The sequence below is a fragment of the Cinclus cinclus genome, chromosome 1 (genome assembly GCF_963662255.1).
Source record: "Cinclus cinclus chromosome 1, bCinCin1.1, whole genome shotgun sequence".
In the NCBI taxonomy this organism is placed as follows: Eukaryota; Metazoa; Chordata; class Aves; order Passeriformes; family Cinclidae; genus Cinclus; species Cinclus cinclus.
Window position 1 is genome coordinate 51,796,449 of NC_085046.1, and position 26,047 is coordinate 51,822,495.

General features: G+C 40.3%; 1 protein-coding gene across 1 annotated transcript in view; it reads left to right on the forward strand.

The window, feature by feature from the left end:
- EGFR (epidermal growth factor receptor) overlaps positions 1-26,047 on the forward strand; it is a 150,276-nt gene that overhangs the window by 87,504 nt on the left and 36,725 nt on the right. The window contains exons 2-5 of the mRNA XM_062497770.1: positions 20,655-20,806; positions 22,296-22,482; positions 23,131-23,265; positions 25,033-25,101. Coding sequence (XP_062353754.1) covers positions 20,655-20,806; positions 22,296-22,482; positions 23,131-23,265; positions 25,033-25,101 — 543 coding nt within the window. The remainder of the gene's footprint in view (positions 1-20,654; positions 20,807-22,295; positions 22,483-23,130; positions 23,266-25,032; positions 25,102-26,047) is intronic.

Sequence of the window (26,047 nt, forward strand, 5' to 3'; positions counted from 1 at the left end):
CTTTCATCCAAGAGAGAATGTGGTCCCAGGTGCCTTCTGTGGGGATAAGAGTGGTTGCAGAAGCTATGTACTGCAGGAAGATATAACTGCCAAAGAAGTTGTTTTGACTGCAACAGAGTAAATAAAATGTGAAAACCATTAAGGAAATATGAGGGGGAATTTGAGACTGTGGTGTTTTTAGAAGATAATTTCATACTGGAAGGACCATTCAATCAAAACTCCAGATCAAGCAATTATCAAAGTTCATAAAAGTATTCTCCTTTCTGCCATAACTTCCCTACTACAACACATGTGCATGTTCAGTTTTGAATTCAAGGGAGTTTTATAGTGAGTGCTTCTTGTCAATAAGACAAACATGTTAAGTCTAGTTTTTCTTCTTGCTCACAACTTTAAAAAGTGTGATGAATTTGGATTTAATTAACTGGATTATGTTTAAACTGTTCTTTCTTGGTGCTGTCTTTTTCCTCAGTCAGTGTCATTACTTCTGCTTCAATGTAGATGTAACTGAGAGCAAAATCTGATCTTTCCTGACATAGACATCATCTACTAGTTTAACAGGAAGAGTGAAAGCCCAGTGAGTTATGGAGAATATTCTTAATGTTCTGCTGTGCAAAATCTCACAATTTTGCTTTATTAAGAGGAAAGACAAAGCTAATTATTTTTTAAAAAATACTTTTTATTTTGCTTTATTTTCAGTTCATTTAATTTGACATGGATTTTCAGAAAATACACAAAAAAAGTTTGAATTCTGTCAGGTCTGGTGTGTGTGCTTCATTTTATATATGTATATGAGCTTTCATCCTTCCTCAGGGGAGAGAATGACTTCAAATGCACAATTTTTCACATTCTCCTTCTAGTGCAGCTTGATCCCTCAGATAAATCACTACTCACTGTTTATGTTATCACCGTGGAAAAGTTTGTGAAATCACAGATTTGGCAGCACAATTTCACAAACATCCTTGAATAGGGAACACCGTCTGGGAAAAGTGAAATGTTTTTTTACAATTTGAGCTCTCAGCTTTAGATGTTTGCAGTATCTGCTGAAAAACCTCCTTCCCCGGCCAAGAAAGATGGGAGTTAGACTGATCTACCAGCACTTATGATATCATCTTATGGTCTCTCTTTTATTTTTTATTTCAGCCATCACCTGGTCTAATTTTGGCACCATTAATAAAAAAAATTGGGATTACCTGCTTTAATTTCTAGTGATATTTTTTAAACTTGGGGAGACAAGATTTAACCACGTGTGAGAGATAAGACTGTTACAGGTGGGCCCATCCCCGTGAAGGGGACAGAAGCCATCACCCCAGATGTTAGACCAAGAGAGACGCCAGCAAGTGGTTACCAAAGGATGGATGCAGGCGTAATTGGTAGGATGCAACATCCACTGCTCCCCTGATATATTTTCTTTCTTGCTGCTCAGAAACAGACAGTGGGAAAGAAAAACCCCAAAAATTGTCAGTAACATTGCAGTGAATTTTGAAATGCTTTTGTCAGTAAGCCTAGAAAATAGCTTTTTTTCTCTTTCCAATCTGGAATTAGTTTCCAAACCACTCTGTAAATAATACCTTTTAAAAATATATAATAAACAAAGTTACAGTTCTGATATTCTGCTTTTCTCCCTCTAATTTTCAATCAGCAATAATGAACAAACTGCTGCATGTGGAAATAGAACCTCATTGCTCCCTGACCTCTCTGACCTTGCCTGAGACAACATTTGCATTTGGCTTACTTTAAAAGTTTTGCTTTTCTAATAAATATTTGTTCTATTTGGAAAAAAAGTCCATCAGGTTAATTGTGGTTAATAGTTAGCCAAAAAGTAACAGGTAAGTCAACAGAGCTTTGCAAACAAGGTGTACAGGAAGTAGCAAAGAGTGTTTTCTGAGGCATCACAGACAGATATTTTATCAGGTACAGCTCATAGAGCTTCAGCGACACAGATATGACTGTCTGGGTTTGTTTTTTTCAATTATATTTCCCTTAAAATTAACTTAAATTTTAAAAGACCAACCTTCTTTTTTTTCTCTGCAAAGGATGTGAATGCTAGAAAGTTACATTAATTAAGAAGAAAATGAATCAGAGGTTAGCTCCAAGTTACATCAGATTGTCTTTTGCTACCCTGGAAAGCATTATATGGTACTGAAGACAGACAGGATGTTTGCATGTACAATGAAAGGTACATGGCCAGGAGAGATCTGCAGGAAAGTAATTCTTAATGGAATTTCACAATCTTAAATCTTCACTGAATGAAATGTATCATCTCTGTTTTTCCCATCACTCTCCAGTCACAGCATACCCAGGTCAAGCTCCTATAGTGTATAGTTTTAAAACAGTGATAAATGCTTTATTTTAAAAGTAAGCAATATAATCTGTCGTCAAGCAATCATGAGTCTATGTGTCTGTGCAATAAAACAAGGCCCCCATGTTTTCAAGGAATGAAGGAAGCCACACAGCTATAGAACCTTTATTTTGCGTTTGAGATCTTGCTCACCTTCAGAAAGTGCTTTGAAGGAAAGGAAAGGAAAATTAAGGTAAGTAAAGTAAATGGAAAATAGTCTAAAGCTTTAGTTGTGTTAGCAAAGATCAGTTCTAGCAGGTTGTCTTTCTTGGTGAGATGGTTGGGTTTTTGCTTTTGTTTCATTGTGTGGAGATAATTACTAGCCTGAACTTCAGTAACCCAAGTAAAGAAATGAAGTTACTACATAACTTGAAGGAAGTGAAGTTTAGCAGCAGAGTTTAAACTTGGACAAAGAGGTGATTAAAGAGAACAACAGATTGTATAAGAAAAGCTCTGATGGCGGGTTAGCTACTGTGTATCCTTAAGAATTTTTGTTGGGACATGTCTGATTAAATATTTTCATGAAGCATATATGTATAGGTATTTCTGACAATGGAGAGCTGAGAGAGAGTGAGAAGGAAGAGGAAGTTTAGATGGCATTTTAGTAGAATTGGAGGAGGCTAAGAAATTAAATAAAAGTTAAAATTATGAAGAGTGCAAAAGTACAAACCTACTCTGCTTTAATCTGGAAGAATGGCGGAGCTTTTGTGTATATCCAGAAGATAAGGGTACACTGTGCAGAAAGTCCCAGTAGTGATAAAGCATTAATGTAATTTACAATACACTGCTAAGACCTTGGCAGGAACACTGTGTATAGTTCTGGTGGTCCCCAGTTTAATGGAATATGGATATCAATTGGATGGATATAAATAAAAGGAAAATCAGGGAAATATGCTGGTTTATGAGTCAGGGCTAAGAGAGTTGAGTAAATCAAAATAATCTGTGACATGGTTTATGCATTGGAAAAGGCCATATCAGACTGGGAAGAAGCAACCTTAATGGAAAGAACAATGCTAGCACAACTTATACAAGTAGTCTGAAGGGTGAAGCCTGAGTTTAGGCTGAACATTTAGAAGCAAATTTCACAAATATCAGAGGGATGAAGGCCTGGAGCAACCTTCAAGAGGCAAAAAGGGCCCTGCTGCCTTCCTGGGGCTCCATATGTCTTCAGAGGGCTTTGGCATGGCACACATGAGCACTGAACAGGGAACCTGTAGAAACATCACGTGACTCCATAGGTTCTAATGGATAAGAAATCTGCTTATAGCTACCACTGGTGTCATTCATTCCTATTAATCTCCTAGTTGTTTGTAAATTAATAAATCACAGGCAAGTTAGATCTTGTTACAACCCAGATGTTTGTGGAGAAATTTGATTTATGTTGTGTCTCTATTGAAATCTTAAGCTGTCTGCAAAAAATAAGGGACACAGTATCCTATGCAGCGAGGATGAAGTGTTCTATTGGTTTGCTTATCTGTGCCTGCTGACTGCAGAGGGTCTAAGGACAGCTCAGACCAGGGAGTCCTTCAAAAGCAGCTGTGTCTGGTGCTTCCCCTTCCTGGGCATGAGTGACTCAGCAGCACCCAGTTGTTAGGAATGGCGTGACATGGTTTTCTGCCCTTGCAGAGGCAGGGTTTGAGCCCATCTGGCAGGGAACTGGTAGGGTTTGTGTGTGTGTGCAGCACAGCTGGACTTGGTGCTTGTTTGTCCAGTGGCTGGAGTAGCAGTGCTGATCTCTCCCCTTGTCAGCAGTGCTCTGCATATAATGTAATTATTACAGTCCCCTTCCAGGAGGGGAAACACTTCTAGGGATGTCCATGACCTCTTAAAGTACACATTCTTGAAGGCCTTGGCTAAGGTAAGGTGGTTAGAGGAAGTGTCCATTTTTAAAATCCCACATGAATGAATCACTTTGAGAAATACCTCGGAGTTTTCAGGAATATTTGTAAAATTGCAAAATCAAAACATTTCCTGCAATTAGAAGGCACTCAGAAAGCATATGTTATATGTCAGAGCCATAACTTTTGACCTCTTATCCCTCTTGAGCAAGAGATTCCCAGGCTATTAAACTGTCGTTATTGCTCTGTCATATATTTGTAGCACGTGTTCAGTAGTAAATATCTTATCATATAACAGAACTAAAAAAAATACTGTTCTTTCCTGGAAAAAAGAAAAAACAAAAAGGAAAAAATTCCAACAAATCCCAATAACCAAACAAACCCCCCCCCCCCCTCCCCCCAAACAACCAAACAGAAACATTTTTTATTTTCTTAATCAGGACAGGAGCATGACCGTAGATGAAAAACCTCTGGCTGAAGAATTCAAGACTGTTTTGAGTCATGATGTTGTTCCACAGAGGATAAAGTACATTTTTAAGTCACTGATAAATATGCTGACTAATTTTATTTAGACACACACAGTTACACGATAGTGCTGAGCAATAATTAATGCACTAACTTGGGCAGTTGTCATTGCAGAACATAGCGTTCCACATCCCCACCTAATTCCCCCACCCCCACCCTTTTCTTCCAGCCAATTGGTGAACAAGGAAAGAAATTTTTCACATCATAGCAAGGAAATAGTTACAGTATCTGGGTCATGTGATGATAAAGTCCTGAGGGAATTGAGACAGGATTGCTTTTCACTCACAGCCAACTATGTGTTAGTATCATACATATCTATAAAAAGTACCGAGAATCTGTTCTTCTGAAGGGCTCAAGGGCACTTCCTAGCTCACTGTGCCTTCAGCATTGGGATATTCATTATACAGTTGGAGGGGTATTTATTAATCTGATTTAAAAACTTATTTGCTCTGTTTAAATTAAAGCTGATGGCACACATTCCTGGAAAATAAGTAAGGAAGAAATGGCAGTGGCTCCATAGGGAGACTCCTGTAAGCATTTGCATGATTAGGAGTGTTTTCTTGTTGAGGGGTCTGTGCATTAGCACACAAGACTTTATGGGAGACAGTTGTAGGCACTGTTCATGCTCAGGGAGAGATTGGAAATTGGTGTGCAATGCTCTACCACCCCTCTCCTGCAGTTCAGTCTCACCTTCAGCTGTGTGTACTTCAGGTACACTTACAGTGGCATCAAGAGGCCATGTAAAATATATATATATATATATATATATATATGTTATATATTATATATATGTTATATATATTATATATATATAATATATATGTGCCTGTGTGAATATGCAGTGCTGAGGGGTGCAGGGAGTAAGGAGTAAGGCAGTGGTAGGAGGTGCTTTAAAGGAGTTCACAGATTATGCATATCAGTGGTTTCCAGCATTGCTCAATATGCAAGCACCTACAGTAGTTCTAAAGGAGGTGGGGTAAAAATCTCTCTAACAAGTGTAAGCCTGCTTTTCATTATTTAGCTTTCATGGGTATGAAAATAGTCCAGGTTGTCCCAGGGTGGTGTTGAGCACAAATTGAAAATCTCTGGTTGAGGAAGCACATTGTGATGTCTTAGAATGAATGAGATAATCCACTTTTGCAGTAATAACCACAGAGTTCTAATAGCATCTCTTTACTAAAAGCAGGTAAAAAAATAAGTTTCCAGTGTTTTGTCTGAGAGATGTGCACATTTAGTCACTGCTTCTGAGATCCTGTTGCCTCTCCATAAGTTTTCACATAATGGCCACAGTGAAATGCTTTCCAACAAGAGACAGCCTTCCAGTTGTGCGGTATAGGGTTTGATTACTTATGGTCAAGTTTGAATGTAAAAAATTACTTAAAACCAAAAGAAATTGGACAAGGCTTTAAGGCAGAATTTTCAAATGCAGCAGTATCATCATCAGGGCTTCATCAGCTGTATCTTTAGATGGTCACTAATATAGGCCAATGCGGATTTTCAGCTTGATGAGTTTTATATTCCAGAAGGGTAAAACTTGCTTTCCCTTCCTGACAGAAAGCCAAATTTTAAAATAAATGCACTTAAATGGAAAAAGAAGGACAGGCAGTTTTGCATGTTTGAAGACATACGTTGTTAGGAACAGGTAAGAATATATTTGGTGTTTATGAGCATCCCCACATTTTTGGATAGGATTAATTCCTCATAAAAGTGCAACCTTAATCAGGAGGTTTCAGAAGGTCAGTATTTTGCTGTGTCCCAGCATCTGGCAGAGCACATCAGTCACATCCTGTGAGCTGCAGTTGCAAGGGTTCTGAGACTTCTCCTTGGAACAATGGACTCCAACATGTGGAGAAAAGCAACACCCTAAACCACCACATTTGAGTTACTCTGAGTCACACATTTTCTTTCCTGAATAGATGCACACTGGCAGAGCTTTTTCCTATAAGTATGAACTGCATTGCCATTTACTGGGAGAGCTCAGTAAGGCATAGCAGAAACTTTCCATAGACAGTTTTGAGACATTTAATGGAAACTTATTTTGGCAAAGATCTGAAAGAACTCAGTAATTTCATTTATGAGATCCAAGAGCTAAAAAACACAGACCCCTTCTATTGGGCGCTGTCTCGTAAACGCAAACCTGGTGACAGCAGAGACATCCTGTAGCTGTATAACACAGCCAGATCAGAAGCTTGATTTTCCCAAGGAGTTTCTTAAACTCCTATACCAGAACCTTTGGGGAGCTTGTAAGCTGAAGGCAGCTGTAATGCATCTACCAGCAGCTGTTTTCTGTCCCTTCTAAGCCCATCTTTCTTTTTTTCCCCCTTTTACCACTATTATTTTTAATGTTGTTTTGCATTCTGCTTAAAAATGATAATACTGCTCCAAGGTACTGCAGCCCAGTGCAACTAAGAGAAGTCAATACCCTCACGTAACACTGATATCAACACAGTGATGTTTCATCTGGGGCAAAATGGGGCCTCTTGTTCCTTCAGAATGTTCCATCATGGAGGCATAGTAGGTCTTGAAAACTTTACTTCTTAGTGGCAAAACTCCCATTTTTGTTTGAGCAGTACTGATCCATCTTGGAGGATTTTCAATAGCCAGTGGTGATGGCCACCACCCACTGGTATGCTGTATGATTTACATGCCAAACTCCTATTCCTACTTTGGAAAATCTGTCTAAATCTCTTGAAGTTTTGTAATGCAGACCTTTAATTCTAGTATTGAGAACAGGATTGTTCTGCTTTATTTTTCCAAGACTGGCCATACAATCCAATGTGGTACTACACAGTCTCGCATTCAGCACTGCAAAGTTAATTTCCTAGTGACAGAAGAAACAATTTTATTTGTTCATAAGGAGTATTTGTTTCCACATTTTGGTAGGTGAGGACGAAGGCAACACAGAGCTGCTAAAACATGAAGCTGCTAACACACAAAGCTGCTCTGTTCTCTGGGGCTGGTAGCATTTCATCTCTTGCAGCAAGGCGATTTACTGGGCTCATAAGAGCTGCTGCAGCTCCTCCATGAAGTGATAGATAGTGACTAAAGACTGGCGAATGCATCAAAGGCAGCCAAACAGACCTATGGCTTTAAAAACTTGGTAGGTGTCATTTTTCCCAGATAAGGTGGCTCTGGTTTTAGTAAGGCTTATCAGAAGATACTTCACAAGGCAGAGAGCAGCTTTGCAGTGGAGTGGGAGAATTGGCTGTGTGATGTGTCAATTTGCTCAGAAGGTGACCATTTTGCAATTTTGGAAACTTTCTGGGGTGCAATGGCCAAGGCCAGATCTTTCCAAAGTTAATGTCATCTTCTGGAAAACAAAGTGTGGTGTTTTTTTTCAGCTGAGGCACCAAAATGCCTGCCTCACATAAATTTTTTCCCTCATAGTTTTAGTACTCTACAGAAGTTATTGGAAGACTCAAGCATGCAGATTCTTGGAGTGATGGATCTCAAATCTTAACGTTGCTTGCCTCTAGTATCTTCTGAGGTTTCTACTCCACCAGTCCTTCCTTTCGTTGAATTTCCACCAAAAATATGGGCTTGAGAAAAATGTGGCATCTCCAGGCAATGTCCCAGAAATATATTAGAAAGTGATTTAAATTGTTTTACTGTTCCAGACACTTCTTCCCACAAAAAAGATGAAGTAAAGGAAGTGGGTTTCTTAGGCAGGTACAGCTGGATTTTGGAAGGTGTAAGGGCATCCTAGCAGCACTGGAGTTACAAATGTGTATGTGGTTATGCACTTGGCAGATGAGCAGGGCCAATCCTCCTGCAACACTGCCGAGAGGTCCCACAGCAGTGATGCTAGTGCTGGAGCTTGTATTGGGATGTTCCTAGCTCTGTTTCCCTTAGTTTCCTTCTAGGAAGCAAAATAAGCCAGGGACCTGTATACAGCAGCAAGTCTCCAAATTGTAATATAGTAAAAGGTAAAAGCTGATTATTTCTAGTCAGAGTGAGGGAAAAAAAATAGAAAAAATACCAAACCAAATGGATGACAAAAAATTCCTCCATTAATCAAAACACTTGAGTGCAATCTTTTGCAGAAGGAACATTGCAGGAACAGAAGAGCAGATGGGAACAGGAGCAAGTGAGATTAGTTCTACAGTCAGGCTTCTCCGACTTCCATGTCTCTTCATGCATTTCGCTGCACTACTAAAGTGTTTCTGGCATTTTTTCCCCCCTCAAGACACTTTTGGCAAAGATAAGCACAGTCCAACCGTCTGCTACTGATAACATTTTCACATTCTGTGCTGAAGCTTAGGTTGTAGCTGATTTACCAGCTTTTTGTATACAAGGGGACATTTATTCCCCATGTTCACTGAGCTGATGGGGCAGTGTCTTTCCAGCAATTTCTTCTGCAGGGGGTAGAATGTATTAAAGCAGGTTTGTGTCATTTATGTAAGGGCAGATTTTCTTTTAATCCTTATCTACATGTCATCTTCTGGATTTTCATATTTCATGTAGAGGGGATGACATGTTTGATAACACAGTGCATTGTTTTTCCTGCCTCATTGCTTGGAAAAGGTCCTTGATAAAGACCATCCCTCAAACATCAGGGACAAAGGAGTTGCAGAATCAAATTTAGCAGCTGCAGTCATCTTTGTTACGACTTTAAATTGTTCACAATTACACAACCACTAATTCTGAGTATATCTGAAATAATAATTTGACCTAAAAAGACACACAGGTCAATACAGGGCACAGCCTTTTGATAAACATGAGGTTTTGTTCTTTTCAGAGAAAAAAGGTTTCACTTACACATTTTCAATATTTATTTTATTAGTATTTTCAAAGACAGTAGTTTTTTTTTAAAACCCCACAAACAAACAAACAAACAAACTTCAGAAGTTTTTTCTCTGTGACCTGCATGAATGGACATTATGATCATAGAAGTCTAAGAGTGTTAGCAGAGCTTTATCCAGTATTACATTACATTTCTGGAGTTCAGATTGCAGGTTTTCTGAGCTCTGTATTAAGCAATGGAGCATTTGCTTTGCTGAAAAGGGTGAAAGGACATTCAGAAGGAGCAGTGCAAATCATGAGATGGAGAGGGAACTTCTTCAGAGTTTGAACAGCATGAAACCTACTGCAATCATGCATTTCAAATACCTTTTATGGTGCTCAAACTTGTTTGCATGTCTTCACAGAACTGAACTCTGGCAGTAAATGTGACTGAGATTCCCTATTGCTAAATAAGACCAGCTCTAAAAGCAGTCCACTTGCTATAACATGCAACATTTATAGTAACAAAGACTGAATTCAATGGGGTTTTTTTCCCAGACTTTTGAAGATAAATTGTTCTTCATCTTCAAAACTTACCCAGGTGCTGTTAAATCATTTTGTGGCTTTTTAGCTGTGCTTTCAAAATGTAATTGTAGTTCTCCTCCTTCCAGAATAAAGGGTGGTAGAAAGTCTATTTACTTCATTTATTAAATTTCACACAGTTAAATTAAGTGAAATAAGTGCTTGATTCAGATCCCATTTGTTTCAATAGCAGTCTTTCCACTGGGTTTTAGTCAATGTTTAAATGAAGATCAGAAGATGATCCTCATTTACATCTAATATGTTCTTCTGCTATGCCTTTTAAACTTAAATATTACCAGAGGCTCTTCAAACCCAGCAGCGTGTATTAACTTGCTTGCTTGTCAACATGCACAAATATCCAAATTTCATCTGGAAGCCCTAGAGTAAGTGTTAGCGTTTCTTCCCATGAATGCACAGTTGTTGAAAACAAACTTTTAAAGCTTTTTATCAGCTTGCATTTGTTCTTTGTAGTCAGTTGACAGGACATTTGCTACAGTAGTAACTTAACAGTACCTTTTATTGTTTGAAGCAGTAAATCCTGTTTATCTTAGTCCTGTCTGCAGATTTTGTCTTGTTTTAGTCTTGCTCGACAAGGTGACCTCATTCTTAAGGGACAAGATGTCCCATAGGGAACTTTGAGGCATAGATCTTTCTGTAGCTTTCTACTCTGACTCCATAGGAGGCTGGAATTTACTGTAGATCAGTTTGGGAGGAAGCATCAGGACTGATGCAGCTGCACAGGCCCAGAGGCTCAGTGCAGCATTCACCGTGGGTGCTGGCAGCATTTCCCAGGTCCTCGGTGGGCAGAACCACGCACAGAAGTAGATGGGGTTATCATGAAAGTGGGCAAGTGTAGTTCAAGGCAGTAAACGAAGCTTGTGTAGTTGCTGTTGTGTTTCAGCAGTACTCCACATACATTGCATCCCTAGAGATGTCTGTCTGCTTATCTGGGAGAGCTGTGTGTGTGTGTGTGTGTGTGTGTGTGTGTGTAATCATATGTTCATTGGTGAAAAAAATAAGGATGTGTTGTATTTGTAATAGCAGGATTTTAGTGTTCTGCTTGGAATCAGCTATTAGTGGTTTCTCGTACTTTTTGAGCCAGTGTGTGAGTGCTCACATAGAATTTACACCTCAGGGGATTCAGAAATACGTGCATGAGAACCACAGCTTACTTCACCATAAGACTTGGTTTAACACAAATAAAGAAAAACATATGACTTTTTTCATTGGAAGGCACAAACTGAAATATGCAATTGCAGTGTCTCAAGAAATCCCACATGCTAAAATGTTCACAGCATAGTTTAATGCCTTTAACTCTCATTTCTCAAGTTAACTCATTTTGAAACAATTTTAAACAATTCAGTGCTGATGTAACTAGCAACTGATCCCATATTTTCACGGTCACACATCTTCAATTTATTTTTATTGTGCTATAAAATCCTGCTGTTTCATAGATGTTGCCAGAACAAACACCAATGAAGAATGTAGGGGTTTTTAGACCATAGAACACAGGCTTATTTATTCTTTGTCATCTACTCATTTTCCCAAATATCTTGGTATAGATCTTGAGGTGGCACAGCCCTGCCAGACGTCTCACCAGATTCAAGGCTTGGTGAGCCATGCCCATTGTTGGAGGTCTCTTGGCTGCTTGCTGCTGTGCTCTATGCAAAATTTTTACACCACTTGCAGTAACACAGTAATACAAACTTCACCATGGATGCCAGGAGAACCATTTTATTTCTATGAGCTATTTCCCAGGGCCTGAACCTCGCATGAATAGAGCTGTGTGACAGTCCTTCTCACACTCCAGAACTCTTCCCAGCAGATGAACACAGGTTTTTTTGCAATGAATGTAGTAGCTATGCAGATGTATGAAGCTGGAGGGTGGGAGGACTGCAGCCATGGACTTCTAGCCAGGGCCTGTGCTACTGGATAGACCCATCCTTGGGGGAAACAAGCCAGTGAAGTGCACAGAGCTGCTGGGACTGGCACTAGAGTCTATTGTTCCTTGCATGGTCTTGTTTGGGTACACAAAGTAAAGTGGAAGATGAACTTTGGTCAGTATGTGGATTTCACACAGCATGAAGATCATTATTCTAAAACGCAGGCATGGGCAATGCTTTCTCTTGGAGGACCCAGAATAAGTGGGATGGCAGAACTTCCATCCAGCATAACCAATATACCACCAACTCTGCTTTTCCCTCCTTAATTTCCTCCTCAGTGGTTCCCAAAGTTTCATTCCTTTCCATAGCATTCAGTGGTGTTTCCCTGTGCTGTACACCACTTGGATGTTTAAGCTGCAGTTGGCATTTTGTCTTGAAGAGCCCCATTTTGCACTCAATAGCATCCAGCTTCAGTTGCTCTGTCGTATGTAGGGAACAATAAAAATGGCAAGATGGGGTATGAACACATCATTTTACCCATCCTGGTATTGATCTATTTGTAGAGCCAAGCTCATCACCCTGCTCCAATTGGTTCACATAGAAAAACTTCATGGGGGGGACCTCAGAGTCCATGCTGACTTCACATAGCAGTCAATACGACTTGAGCTTCCATAAATATGATTAAAAATGGGGGGAGGTGCCTCTGTGGTTTTCTGCACAAAATTTGTTAAATGTTGTGTCTAATATTTATAAACTATTCATTATCTTGGTGTATATATGTGTGCAGATGTTTGCATAGTGGATGAAAGATACGAAGTTTCCTTATTCTTGTTTTTTCCTCACTAACAGATTGTAGAAGCAGCTCATTATTTAGGTTCACTGGTGATTGCACTTGCAATAGACCTGGCCTTTTAACCTTGAGCTATAGCTCAAAAGAGAAAGCCCCATGCAAGATTTTAGTTACCTCTGTAGCGGCCTCTCCAGAGGGCGTGAGTGGGAAGAACCACCCATCAACAGCGCTCCAGCTGCTGGGGAGGACATCCTGAGGATCTTGTCTTTCCAGCCATCATTCTCAATAAATAGCCTGCAAAAGTCAAGGCAAAATCCTAGTGCACTAGTCACTGTGTCAGGGACGTGGGCTGAAATGTAGCTTGGAGAAGAGCTGAAGCTTTAGAGCATCCTGCTACCACTGGGAGTGGGAGCTGCCCCGAGTGGCTCCTGCTTTGCAGGGAGAGGAGAGCCCCCCAGTGCAGGGGCCACCACCCTTAGGGTTTGCAAGGGCACCACCAGGGATTAATGCAGCACCTGACTTCCTTCACTGTTTTGCCACTGTTGGATCCAGTGCATCCTGGTTTCTCTCTTGTCAACTCATTATTCCCAAGTTTTTTTGAGGGCAATTATATCCCGGGACCCCATTTTCTGTGTACTATGTGTTCTGCAATCTTTTATGTAACACCTTGCCTTTGTTCATGTAATGTTGTTCAGGGAGCTTATTTTCCTAAATTATACAAACCAGCCTGTGCAGGTCATCTGTCCCTCTTTGTTATTTAGAACTCCAGCAATGCTTGTGTCATCTGCAGGAATCCTCAGCAGTGATTTGAAGTCTTCTTACAGGTCACTGACAAAACCACACCAAGAAAACTGAGTTAAACTCTGGTAATCTTTCAGTACCCTGGTGGAAATACCTCTCTCAAAAATCTCATATATTATTCACTTTTGGAAATCAGCTTTTCCCCAAACTATGGAAAATCGCAAGGTGACAATTCCTGCTTCTTTCAAATTTTTCTCGTATTTACAGAAAATATCTGTATCAACCACAGTTTTATCCTAAGACATTCAGAGGGCAAAGGTTAAATCTGGGCTAGTCCCTCAGGTCCATGTACTTGCTCCAAATTTATACTAGCATCATCAAGAGAAGAATTTAATCCCCCATCCAGTTCACATTGAAGCCATTGGAAAGACTGATTTCAGCACATACTTGTCTGGCCTTAATCTCTGGAGGATTAATAAATATACATGCAGAATTGAATAATGGTAACAAAGAAGAAAAATAGAAATAATAGTAAATTATTTTGGGGAGGAAAAAAAGCACCCTAGGGAATTAATAAGGTTGAATCCCTTGTCAGAAATACTGTGACTTTGGTGAGGTCTTCATCCAGGAGCAAGTTGATTTGTATGTGATTATTTGTTCTTTCAGGCAAAGACACTCACCAGCAATCAGACCATCTGTCATGATGCCTCCATCCTGTGCAATTTAGGATGTGACTTTTCACATTGAAGGGCATGTCTCCACTCCTAATTGGAGTTATGAAGGGAAACCTAAAATTACATTTATTTTGAATAGTTGTTTTTGTCAAATAAATGGAAATAAGAAACCATCTCGGAAAGCTTTCCCTCAAGGCACATTCTTTTTCTCAACTAGGTGTTAGTTTTGGTAATTTTTGCAATTACAGTTTCCATCTAAATATTTTAAAGAGTTCTGTCGTTGTTTTGGTCCCAGTGTGTCTAAAAGTTGGAAATAATCTCAGCAACTGCATTACTGTAAACCACACTGTTTGAGCAAGAACTTACTAAGGCCACATGAGGTTGTTTTTCACAATGTTTTAAATTAAAGTACTTCGGTATTTGCAAAAATTAATATCTTCTGCAGAAGAATTTCCAGTGCCCAAATGTTGCTGTCATTAAGCTGAAACTGGACTTTTTAGGCATTGTATGGGTTTGCAAACACTGTTCTCAAGGGAAGACATGTGCCAGCATGTGAGCACTGTGTGTATAGTCCTCACCTGTTTCCTAGCTTTCCTTTTCAGAACTTCCCATGGCACATTGCAGCAGATTTGGATTTCCTTTTGTGCCACATGAACTTTCCTCCCTCTTGAAATTCTTGCTCATTGTGTTAAACGCACTCAACTCAGCAATACTGAAATTTCTCCATCCCTTCTCTTTCTAGAGTTGAGGAACTTGTGTATATGAGAAACATTTCTTTTTACGTGATTGATTACATAAAATGTAATGTCACTTTCTTATTCCAACCTCTGATGTTTCATACCCTGTTTTCTTTAGGGAAAGCATTGCATGGTTCTTTCTTTTTCTGATAGGTTAGTCTTGATGAGGAATGTCCTGTCTGTTCTAGTACTTTGTTATAAGCTCAAATGTCATTATTTTGGTCATTTGACAGCTAGTAAGGTGCACTTTGCTGGTTTCCACTGTAGGTTTTGTGGATCTATTTGATAGTTGTAGGAGTATGCCTTGAAGCTGATTTTAAAAATACTTGATATAAAAGACCTTCACTTAGAGCTGATGTGCATATTTATGCTTGCATGGCAAGCATCTTCATTTAATTTTTGAGGGCCCATTTGATGAAGGTCCTCATAAAGGGGAAACAGTTTTTCCCCCAGGGAAGGTCATGGAGGTGCAGGGTATGGCCAGGATCCCTCTGTGTTGTGCAGGAATGACCCAGGAGATGACAAGGGGCAAGGTTTGGGATGGTGTGATTGCTCATACAGACCCAAATTGAACAATATTTCCTGCAAGTTATTCCAGATGACTTGAAAGTTTTTTTCCCGCACACTCTGACAAAGGTGTACTGGGTGCGGGCAGCACTGATGGCAGCACACCCAGTAGCATTATCCTCCTGGGCATTCAGTGGAAACTTTGTATCCCAACCAAGCACCCAGCAAGGTACTTCTTGAAGTACCAAAAAACAATCAAAAGTGAAATTACTGCTAACCAGTGAGGAGAGAGGAACATTTATAAATGTACTGTCAGATTAAACAAATGTCCCTTATCTAGAAGTTTTGTGTTATTGTCAGTAATGGCTAGAAAACATGCAAAAGTATATAAATTAATCATACCAGGGCATATATAGTTATAAGTGACATATGAAGCATGGAAATGAACTTGCATAACTCTAAAATTGCCTTTGTGAGTTATTATTTTTATGTGTCTATCAGAGCTGCAGGAAGACTAACACAGGCTAAGCATGGATAAAAACAGGATGATTTGGGGATCAGTGATAATTTGGCTTCAAAGCATTCTTTGGGGTTTTTCTCAAGTCTGGGGCAAATATGCATGACAGTCTTGGAACTTCAGTAATCAGAGATTTTCTGGGGAAAAGATGAAAACAGATTTTATTTGTATCAGTGCAATTTCTGCAGGGGCCACTTTGTTTATTCTGAGCTTGTATGGATTTGGGAAAATATTGTCACTTAGTATTACAGCTGTATGGATGCCTTCTGTCTCTCTACCATCACTCGTGGAAAAAGCCATTTAGGAAATGCTTTGGCTTCATGTTATTACTTCAGGCTGCACAAGAAAAAAGTGGCCAAGGAGCAAAGGGTCGCATAATCAGTTTGCATAATCTAGAAATAGTCCTGTAAGTCCAAGTTTGAGACAGAGAAGGGAGGAACAAGCATGTCTTTGGAAACAGAAGGTTTTAGTAGCCAGGACAGCCAACCCTGCACTTTTCATAAGCATTAAATTCAACAAGTTTGCATTTATCAGTATAGTCTTATATGCCTCTTTCCTGAGCTCTTTGATTGCTGCTGCCTTATACAGCACCTGACATTTGGGTCATTTCAGCAATACCTAAATTTTTGTTAGACTGTCTGTTGAGGTAATGCTGCAACTGATTCAAGATCAACATCACTTTGGCACTTAGGAGTTGCGGCATATGGGCTAAAATCTATATTGCATAGAATTTAAATGGTTCGTGGTGGTAATCCCATGATTCTGCCCCCCAGAATTCTGGGTTGCCCCCATGTCACAGGAGTGGTGGTTGGGGCACTGAGGGTCCAGGAGATCACCCTGCCTGGGGTAGGAGAACCTGGCACTCCCAGCATGCAGCCCTGCTCACAGCACTGCCACAGAAAGCAGCCTCTTGGGACGTGCCCTCTGTGTCAAAACTTTCCAGACCGGCTGTGGTTTTATTATATTAACATCACAGATAAAAGCAAAGCTTTCGTCTTTCAGGGATCAGCCCACTCCCCGAAATTCAGTTCTGATCCTGGCTTTTCTACTGGCCAGGGATGTTCTCACCCTGAATGTTTTACTCTTGGTTTTTAGCTAAAATGTGTAAATGTCCACATAGAACATTTATTATGTGGTACATGCTCCATAGCCTCCAGCAGTACCATGCAAGTATCCACACCTACCACTGACTACTAAACCTGGATAAGGCTGGCTTTGCTACACATTGAAACAAAACTACAAAATGAATGCATTGTATGTGGCATCATAATCTGTCCTTTAGTGGGCAAATAGATTGAATTTGATAGAGGTTATATTGTAACAAATTCCATCCACTCAAGCATGCACATCCCACTTAAAACACTGCAGAGCAAGGTGAGCACCTCATTGTCTGTGCTTTAGCCTCTGGCCAGAGTGGCATTCCCACTGTGATATTATATACAGATAATTATAGCATGTATCTTTCTAGGACACAGTTTCCATAAGCAAAGAAATTGCAGGAATGATGTTATTCATCATTCTGATGTTATGCATCTGATGTTATGCAGGCCATTTTCTTTTCATTTTAAATGTTCTAGTTAGAAAATTTTTCTGCACCTTTGCCTGAGTTCAGTAATACTGTTGCAGGGATTTACCTTGTTTTGTTTGATTTGGGTTTTATTTGCTCAGCATATTCTGCTTATGAGCCAGATTCTCATTTGGTAAATACTGGTGTGATGAGCTTCACTCTGTGGATGTACTTAGATCCCTTATATCTCTTACCACAAACAAAAAATTGTGCATGAGGGAGAAAGCTCCATTGTGGTGCTCTGACTGATACTCTGACAGACACATACTGTTGATTTCTTAACAGAAGCAGCTCTTTTTCTTCTGCTCTCCAGATCATAATTAACATCTCTTCTACATCCACTGTTTACTGCATGGAGGGTGTGATGAGGGAACCAGTGGCTTTGCACATAGCTTAAGACATCTTTAGTAGAGAACCATCAAAGGGCTTTCTGCTCACAGTACAGGGGTGAAAAGTAGGTCCTGGGGAAGGGTCCAAGCTGAAGCCTTTTCAGAGCTTGTTATGTCTGGGTTTCCCTAAGCAGCTTCACCAGCAGGGAAGTTTCTTCTCTTAACTATTTGCTTTTGCTTCCTTGCTGTCCTCTGAGCTGTTTCCAATGCATGGAGCACCATGGTGAACCAAATCAACAAGGTTTCCCGAGTTAAAAATACCTTCTGCTCATTTATTTATTTATTTATTTATTTATTGTCCTATATTATTTATAGCTTGGATCGACTCTTTGGCATGGTTCCCTGAGAGGTCCCATGGGAGAGAGAGAACACCAAGAGTTAACTATGCCCTCTGACTGCTGCTTAGCCTTGACCTAGTAAGCAATGAAAATGTCTTTCTCAAGACTGCTCACCCAAGTTCAGAGCTCCAACACTTGCCTGATCCCAAGAGAAGCACATTCAAAGGAGTGCTGTTTGTCTTAGGGGTTGTTTCAGCAAGCTTGGCTGTTTTGTTGTATGATCTGATCACTGCCAAGTGTCATAGAGTCAATCAAGGGCACAGGTGGCCAGAAGGATGCCACCAGAGAAAACTACTCCTTCCAGCCATCCTTTGGTTCAGGTGCAGCATAAACACTGCAGCTTTTGCATTGGGCCTGTCTTGAGTATCAGGGCAGATCTTTGCTGGTAACCTCTGAGATGCAACAAGTGCATCAGCTCATTTATGGACCATGAAGACTACAGAAGGATGACTTATACATTTTTATTTCTGTGAGCAGTCTAAACTGCACCTGCTCCTGCACTGTGATGGAGTACTTTCCAAAATCACACTGTTCTAAAGATCAGATATGAAATGTCTAAACTGAGCATCCAAGCTGAGCTTTTGAACAGTCTGAGAATCTGTTATTACTGGTTTTTCCTTGGTTGTAGGATAACATTACTTAAAATTCAAGATGCCCTCTGGGATGACTCCTTGACTTTTCCAGTCAGCTGAAAGATTTTTCATCCCTGTCCCCAACAACAACACATTTTCCAGAGCAGACTAGCCATATGACAGTATTTCTAACTTTCAAAATGTGACCACTCCACAGAATAAAAACCTATCCATGACTCTGATAATTGTGGTCCTTGTACTTGAAGCAGACAGCACATACAGATTTGAAGTATGAACACAACACAGCAGTTAAGTTTGAAACTGGAACAGAAAATCTCATTTAGAATTTCTAAAGCAAATATTAAGAAATTCATAAATTCAAAATATATAAAAAGGGTCAAGTAGCTTAGATGACAGCCCATTACAGTGTTCCCATTCAGCAGCAGTTGCCACTCTGATTCCAAGCACTATCATGTTTATCTAGATATATGAGAAATAACTGAGTAATGTGAGTGAACAGCCTTGCTTTAAACATGGTCCAGAGTGTTTAATCTGTTGGCACTGTAACTCCTAATGCTGATGATTGTACTGAGAAATACCACATGTTCAGAGAATAGTTTTAATTATTGTTAAGTGTGTTTTTATCACTGCCATTACATTGTTTTTCCTACTAATAACATCAGTTGTTCAGTAAATCTTCAACAGGTGTTGTCTTTTGTTACTAGAACTGAAATATATTTCCAGCTTTGTCAAGAGTTTTTTGCATTATTTGCTTTGCAGAACTCCAGTTTATGATTGGTGCTTCAATGAATTATGACTCTACAAAAGTGTTGTTTCATGTATTCATTTCTCCATGTTAAAAGAATACAGTTCTTTTGATGTGTTATGGAAAGCTGTGCAGTCAGGCTGGGGTTGAATTATACAAACAATGAGACAACAGCCTCATTTTGCTCCCACTGAAGAGCAAAGCAAAGATGAAGGAGCCCATGGAAGGGGTTGTGAAGTTTTTTACCACATTGTCATCTATATCATTCTCCTTTGCGCTGTATTAGCATAACTGAGAGATGTGTTCATTTGAACCAGAGAGGGATAGACCAGGGAATGACTGTATTAGTACAGAATTTTTGAGGGTTGTGACTGGTGTTTTTCTTCAGAGCAATTTTGCATTTTGCTTATTCATTACAATCAAATACAATGGTGATAACTTTCAGTTCCTCTAGATTTAATAAACCAGAGTAATATAATTTCATGAGGGGATTAATTTTTCCATCGTGCTGTTATAAATATTTGGAATCTCAGGGGTGCTCTGTGTGACGCCTCTTCCTTCCCCACCAGGCCGAGATGTATTTTAGTGCCAAAGATGAATATGCCAGAAAATCTCCCGAATCTGTCATACTCCCAAAATGTCAGAGTGGCGAGAGATGTGTAAGCCCTGGAGGTTCAGTTAGACCTTAAAACCCGAATTTGTAGCTCAAGGGGTCCTTCAGGAAGTCCCCCTTCCTCCCTCTGAGCTTGCAAGGAGACCAAATGGCCCTGAAAACAATGTAAAATAGGACCTTAGGGAATTCACCTTTGGTGGTACCTGGCAGCATGCCAGTTTCAGTAGTGTTCAGTGGAACTGTATCAGACTCCTCAGGAACTGAGTTATGTCTCTGATACAGAAAACTTTGGGCTACCTATGTACAAAAGCTTCATATTGAAGCTTTTCCATAACAGAAAGTGATGGAGGGTTATTCCAGCTCTAAATTCTGTCCCTGGGAAGCACTGCATACTTCCTACACTATTGTCATTACAGTCACGACAGACAATGCTCTTGTTTCTTATGAAGCTGATGCTTAACTTACTGTGGTGCTTTTAAAGATAAGTGAGCATCAAGTCTTTGCCCTGTAGTTATTCTTCCTTTCTTTCATGGAGTTTTCTCCTTTCCTTTGCAGTTTGTCAAGGGACAAATAACAAGTTGACCCAACTGGGACATGTGGAAGACCATTTCACCAGCCTGCAGAGGATGTACAACAATTGCGAGGTAGTACTCAGCAACCTGGAGATTACATATGTGGAGCACAATCGTGACCTCTCTTTCCTGAAGGTTAGTGTTGATGGACAATGGGGCCTTCCCTGCTACAACAAATTCTACTTCATTTTATAAGTGCAAAGTATCAGCTGCTCATAAAATTCTGTGGTGATCCAAAAAACATAACTAGTTAATGTCGGAGGAATTGCAGCCTACAGTCAAAGCACACCTGTAGGTTGCAGGATGTGCTCAACCCTGCTATACAAATCAGGTAGTTTAGAAATAGCTTTTCAAGCACTTGCCAGCCTGTACTGGATGCCATGCAGATGGGTTTCTTCTTATGTATGATAAGAATAAACATCCTTACCTGTTACCTCACTTTCCAGAGAGCTAAAGGTTTTGTGGTGCTGTTGGGCAAAACAAAGCCCAAAGCGAGTGGCAGATTTTGAAGTGTGGAGGCCTTTTCCCTGCCCTCCAGACTGCAATCCCTTCCCTTGCCATGGTGGTGAGTGCCTCTCCAGCCTGAAGTGCTCACACCCTCAGTAGGCAGGCAGGTCCTGTGCAGTAATTTTCCACATGGATTCTTGGAGTGATCTTCAAGATAATCCCCTGTGATTGACACACAGGCTACTCCCATCTCAGCATTTTGCGCACAAGCTCATGGGCAAATTAAGGCAAGCTGAGGAGGGAGTGAACAGGAGGATGGCTATTAAAATGTAGACATGGAATAGGGAGGAGCCATGGCTGACATGGAGACCTCCAGGTTCTCCATCAGCAAGTAACAAGCAAGATCAAAAAATCTATGGTTTGAACATATGCTTAGAAATATGATGGTACTGCTATTCTTCTTTCCCAAACACAACCTGATCACGGAGCTCAGGGTTCCAAGGAACATAACGAGTGTCTTGAAAATTTACTGGTAGTCTTCATAGAAAAGGAAAATGTCATAAGTAGTAGTCTGAAGGCTTTTCACTTGCAGTGATTTTTGTAGGGAATACAAATGCATACATTTCACAGCACAACACAGAAATTAACCCACATGCAGGAACAGTACCTCACTTCTCTTTTTGTCCTGTAAAAATATATACTATATGAAGAGGAGAAGGTTGCCTAGTCTTCCCCTCTAATGAGCAAGGGAAGGGGCACAGAAGAGACAATGTAAAAGCCTGAATCAGGTGGCAGTCAGTTGTGTGTGCTGTCAGTTGTTTAAGGCCAGGCAAGTATTTATGGGAAGCATCACACTTAGTTATCATTCATGTGTCCTTGCCCTTTTCACCTTCATCCCCTAGTCAGCTCCACTTACCCTTACTTGGGGACAGAATAGGGGTATGCTGGACCTTTGGAATGACCCTCTGGTAGCTGCTGAAAGGATGAGTTTATACATGCTTAACCACCAAGGTTTTTCACATAGTCCCTTTTTCTTCTTGAATTTATTTATTTTTAATGGGATTAAGTGGTCATTCCTTAAAATTGAAAGATGGTGGATTGCAGGAGTGGAAGGAGGCAAGCATTTATTGAAGAGTACTATAGATTAAGCACCTTGTTTCTTCTGTTGTTCTCTCAGACAATACAGGAGGTTGCAGGCTACGTGCTTATTGCACTTAACATGGTGGATGTCATTCCCCTCGAAAACCTCCAGATTATCCGAGGCAATGTGCTGTATGACAACTCTTATGCCTTGGCAGTTTTATCCAACTACCACATGAATAAAACCCAGGGACTCCGACAGCTGCCAATGAAGCGTCTTTCAGGTGAGACATGGGCAAGAGGTGGAGGCACCTCTAAAGCCAACTTCAACTGTCAGCTTACTGGTGTCAAGATCTATTGGAGATTGACTCTCAGAGTCATATGCCATGAAGCCCCACTTTAAAGGTGAGGATCTGAATGGAGTTTTCTAATCACTTTCCTGCTAGCCAGTCTTGTGCAAAAGACAAAGAAAATTCATCAAGATTCATCCTTGTTCCCAAAACTGGCAAAGAAGCACCCATTTGTTATTCTCTATTATTTGATTCCAGTGAATACATATCAATATTTTATGTTACATCCCTGTGGCATCTAATAATATATGTGTCTCACATAGTCTCTGGCTATGCACACCAGCAGTCCTACTCTGCAGAGCACTTGAGGTGGCACCAGGCAGAAAACTACACATAGTGGCATCTTTGTGGCATCAGAAAAAAGCTGACTTCCCAGAACCTGTCAGTCTGATCCTGGTGTTAGTTACAGCATCAGAAGTGCTGAGGCCCTGCAGATTGTTCCTTTTGTCAGGATCATCTGACTGAGGTGGAGAAGTATATAATTTATTTCTCTCTCTTTAGATCAGAGATATTTTGGGGATGTCTCTAGGTCAAATTAGGGATTTGATTCACTTAGCATTTTTTTTGTTGTTTCTGTAATAGAAATTCTCAATGGAGGTGTTAAAATCAGCAACAACCCCAAACTGTGCAACATGGACACTGTTCTTTGGAATGACATCATTGACACAGGCAAGAAGCCTCCCACAGTGCTTGAATTTGCAAGCAATCTGTCTTCTTGTAAGTATTAGCTTACCAAAAGTGCTATGTTTCCCCCTCCATTTCAGAGAGCAAAACAAACATCCTGTCATTCATGCAGTGGGCTCCTTGTCCAAAAATTTCTAATGAAGGCCACCAAGCCCTGTTCCAAGAGAAGTGCTTTCATTTCTGCGCCACTGGCCTAAGATAGAATTTTTGCATGATGGTTAGGTCCTTAGGTCAGCAAAGTTCTTGGGAATGTTCTTCTTGATTTAAGACAGTAACCTGCATATGTGCTCAGCTCAGAAAAAAAAATGCATTTGTCTGCTTTCCAGCAATCTTCTGTTTACAATGTAAGGCTCTGGTCTAGAAAAACTGTATGGGGAGTTTCATGGAGTTACTTGAAGCCTTTTTAGAGCTAAGGCCCAAGCTGAATGCCATAAAATTCTCCTGTTTTAGGCTACACGGATTATCCTGGCAAAAGTAATAATAAACAGGTAGATAACCCTGACACTTCAGATCAACAGGGAGATGAGGGGATATTTAAGAGTTTGTACAGCATATGCATAGAGCGGACTCAAGCTAATCCTTCAGTCTTATGAGTTCCTTGTAAAATCCCCAGTCATTTCACAGAAAGGAGGGTTTATTTTCATTTCTGAGCATTTTATTTCTGGCACTATAAATTGGCAGGAAAACATATTTTCTTTATCTTCTTCCAGTTGCATAATTGCTTGAAAGCTAATAGCCAACTTCTGTGTTGACTTATTTTTCTACAGAGCCCTGGCGTAATCAAGGAGTTGCAAACTATACGTGTCAGTACAGGAGTTTGGCTCTGAACACCACAGAAATGTTAGCCTTTAACTTTTCAGCTTAAAAAAAAAAAAACCACACGTTCTTTGGTCCCACACCAAATCAATCAACTCTTGGACAAGTATTGGCACTTGTTCAGCTATTTGATGGCTGATGGGGGGGGACGGAAAATCACATGTTGTTAGTGGCAAGAAACACTCTAGTAGGAAATGCCTTTTAAATGTAGTGAATTCCACATTAATCTGCTAAGAGAGCCTTTTAGGGCTTTAATAATGATCCCATACTCTAAGTTGTTTCTCTGGGACTTCACTTGTCATTAAGAGAAAGAAGAAGAAAGAATAGAGCAAGAAGAGAGGAAGGGGAAAGAACCCAGCACTGAACACTCAAGGTCAGGCAAGGTGTCCATACATCCTGCCCACCTCTCCATCAGTTGTCCATCTGCAGCATGGTCCTACACAAGGAATATTTTTGGTAGAGGATGGGAGGAGGGCACAAAGCAGACAAGTCAAATTGCTTTGTGGTCAGAGGAGCTGGCAGTTCTGTGAATCCAGTTGGATTTGTTTTCTTTTTAGAACTGCCTTGTTCAGAAACACTGATTTACATATGGCCTGTAGAGAGCAGCTGGCACATGCCTGACTTCAAGCCAGTGGTGACTTGCCATTGCATGAAAACCCCAGCAGAAGGGCCAGCCGGGCAGTAGCTGAGATTCCTGTTCCTGGGAAAAATATGCCTCTTTCATAAGCTAGACTGGCTGGATACTGTCCTTGCTTGCTCAAAAGTGCGGAGGTGGAGAACTGCACGTAGGAAAGCAGAGTTGAACAAAGGATAAACAATTCAGCTCTCAAATTTTTTGAGCACTGTTATATAGGTGCTTCCTACCCTGGTTTATCAGGAAGAAAATCTCAAGTCATTGTTTTCTGTTCTTCATGGTATATTGATGTTTTCTTTGTTTACAGAATATTATACTCTCTCTTATATATTATACTCTCTGTGTTTTAGGTCCCAAATGCCATCAGAACTGCACAGAAGACCACTGCTGGGGCCCTGGTGAAAAAAACTGCCAGACATGTAAGCCCACAGATTAGTTAAGAAATAGCTTGTGTGCTCTAACATGCATACTACATTTCTGTCTACTGGAAAACTAACCATAATTATGCAGGTAGGATGCTTCCTTGATACTAAGAGAGCAGCAGAGACATCCATTTACAAATGCCTGAAATTTTGCAACAGCTTACTTTTCCTAAAGTAAAGGTTGAGGAGAAACACCATGTCAATTTGTTTCACTGTTGCTGTTTTTTTTTCTTTAAAATGTGGGGAAATACACTGGGTTTTGTTGGTGATTTCTTGAGGAAAGAGAACCATGTACCTTTCCTGTCTTCATTTAGTGTAAGCTTCAGTTTTTGTCTGTTGGCTCTGCAGTTTGGCTCTCAGGGTGGACAGTGGCTGTGCTTACAAAGCCCTTCCTGGGCTGGTTCCTGCAGCTGAGGCTGCACAGCTGTCCCAGGACCTTGCAAAACCTCAGGTCTCAGCCCTGCAAGCTTCCAGCATTACAAACCCTCACTGGAATCAGGAGGTTGACGAGTGCATAAAACAAAATCTTTTGTGGGCTCTTCCTTGCCTCTCCAGGCATTTTGAGAGTCTGGCCAACTGCAAATGTATCCCACATTTCCATATGTGGGAAAGTATGGGGGATATGTCTCTATCTCCTGGAAATTGATGTGGGATACTCTATATGAAGTAAAAATGTTTGATGTGATATATGCTTCCAGCAGGAAACTCTAGTCAATAGTTATCAAAGTGATGAGGTGCTTTATTCCCCTGCTAATTCTTATGAAAAATTGTATCAAAATGCTGTTCATGTAGAACAATGTGACATTTATTCCCCTGTGGAGGAATTGCTATCAAAGAAGCTAATGCATATTGTGAAAATAATCTGCTTCCTTGAAAATATACTACCTTGCTTACAGGTCTACAAGAAAAAATAAAATAATACAGTTTGGATACAGAACTGTGT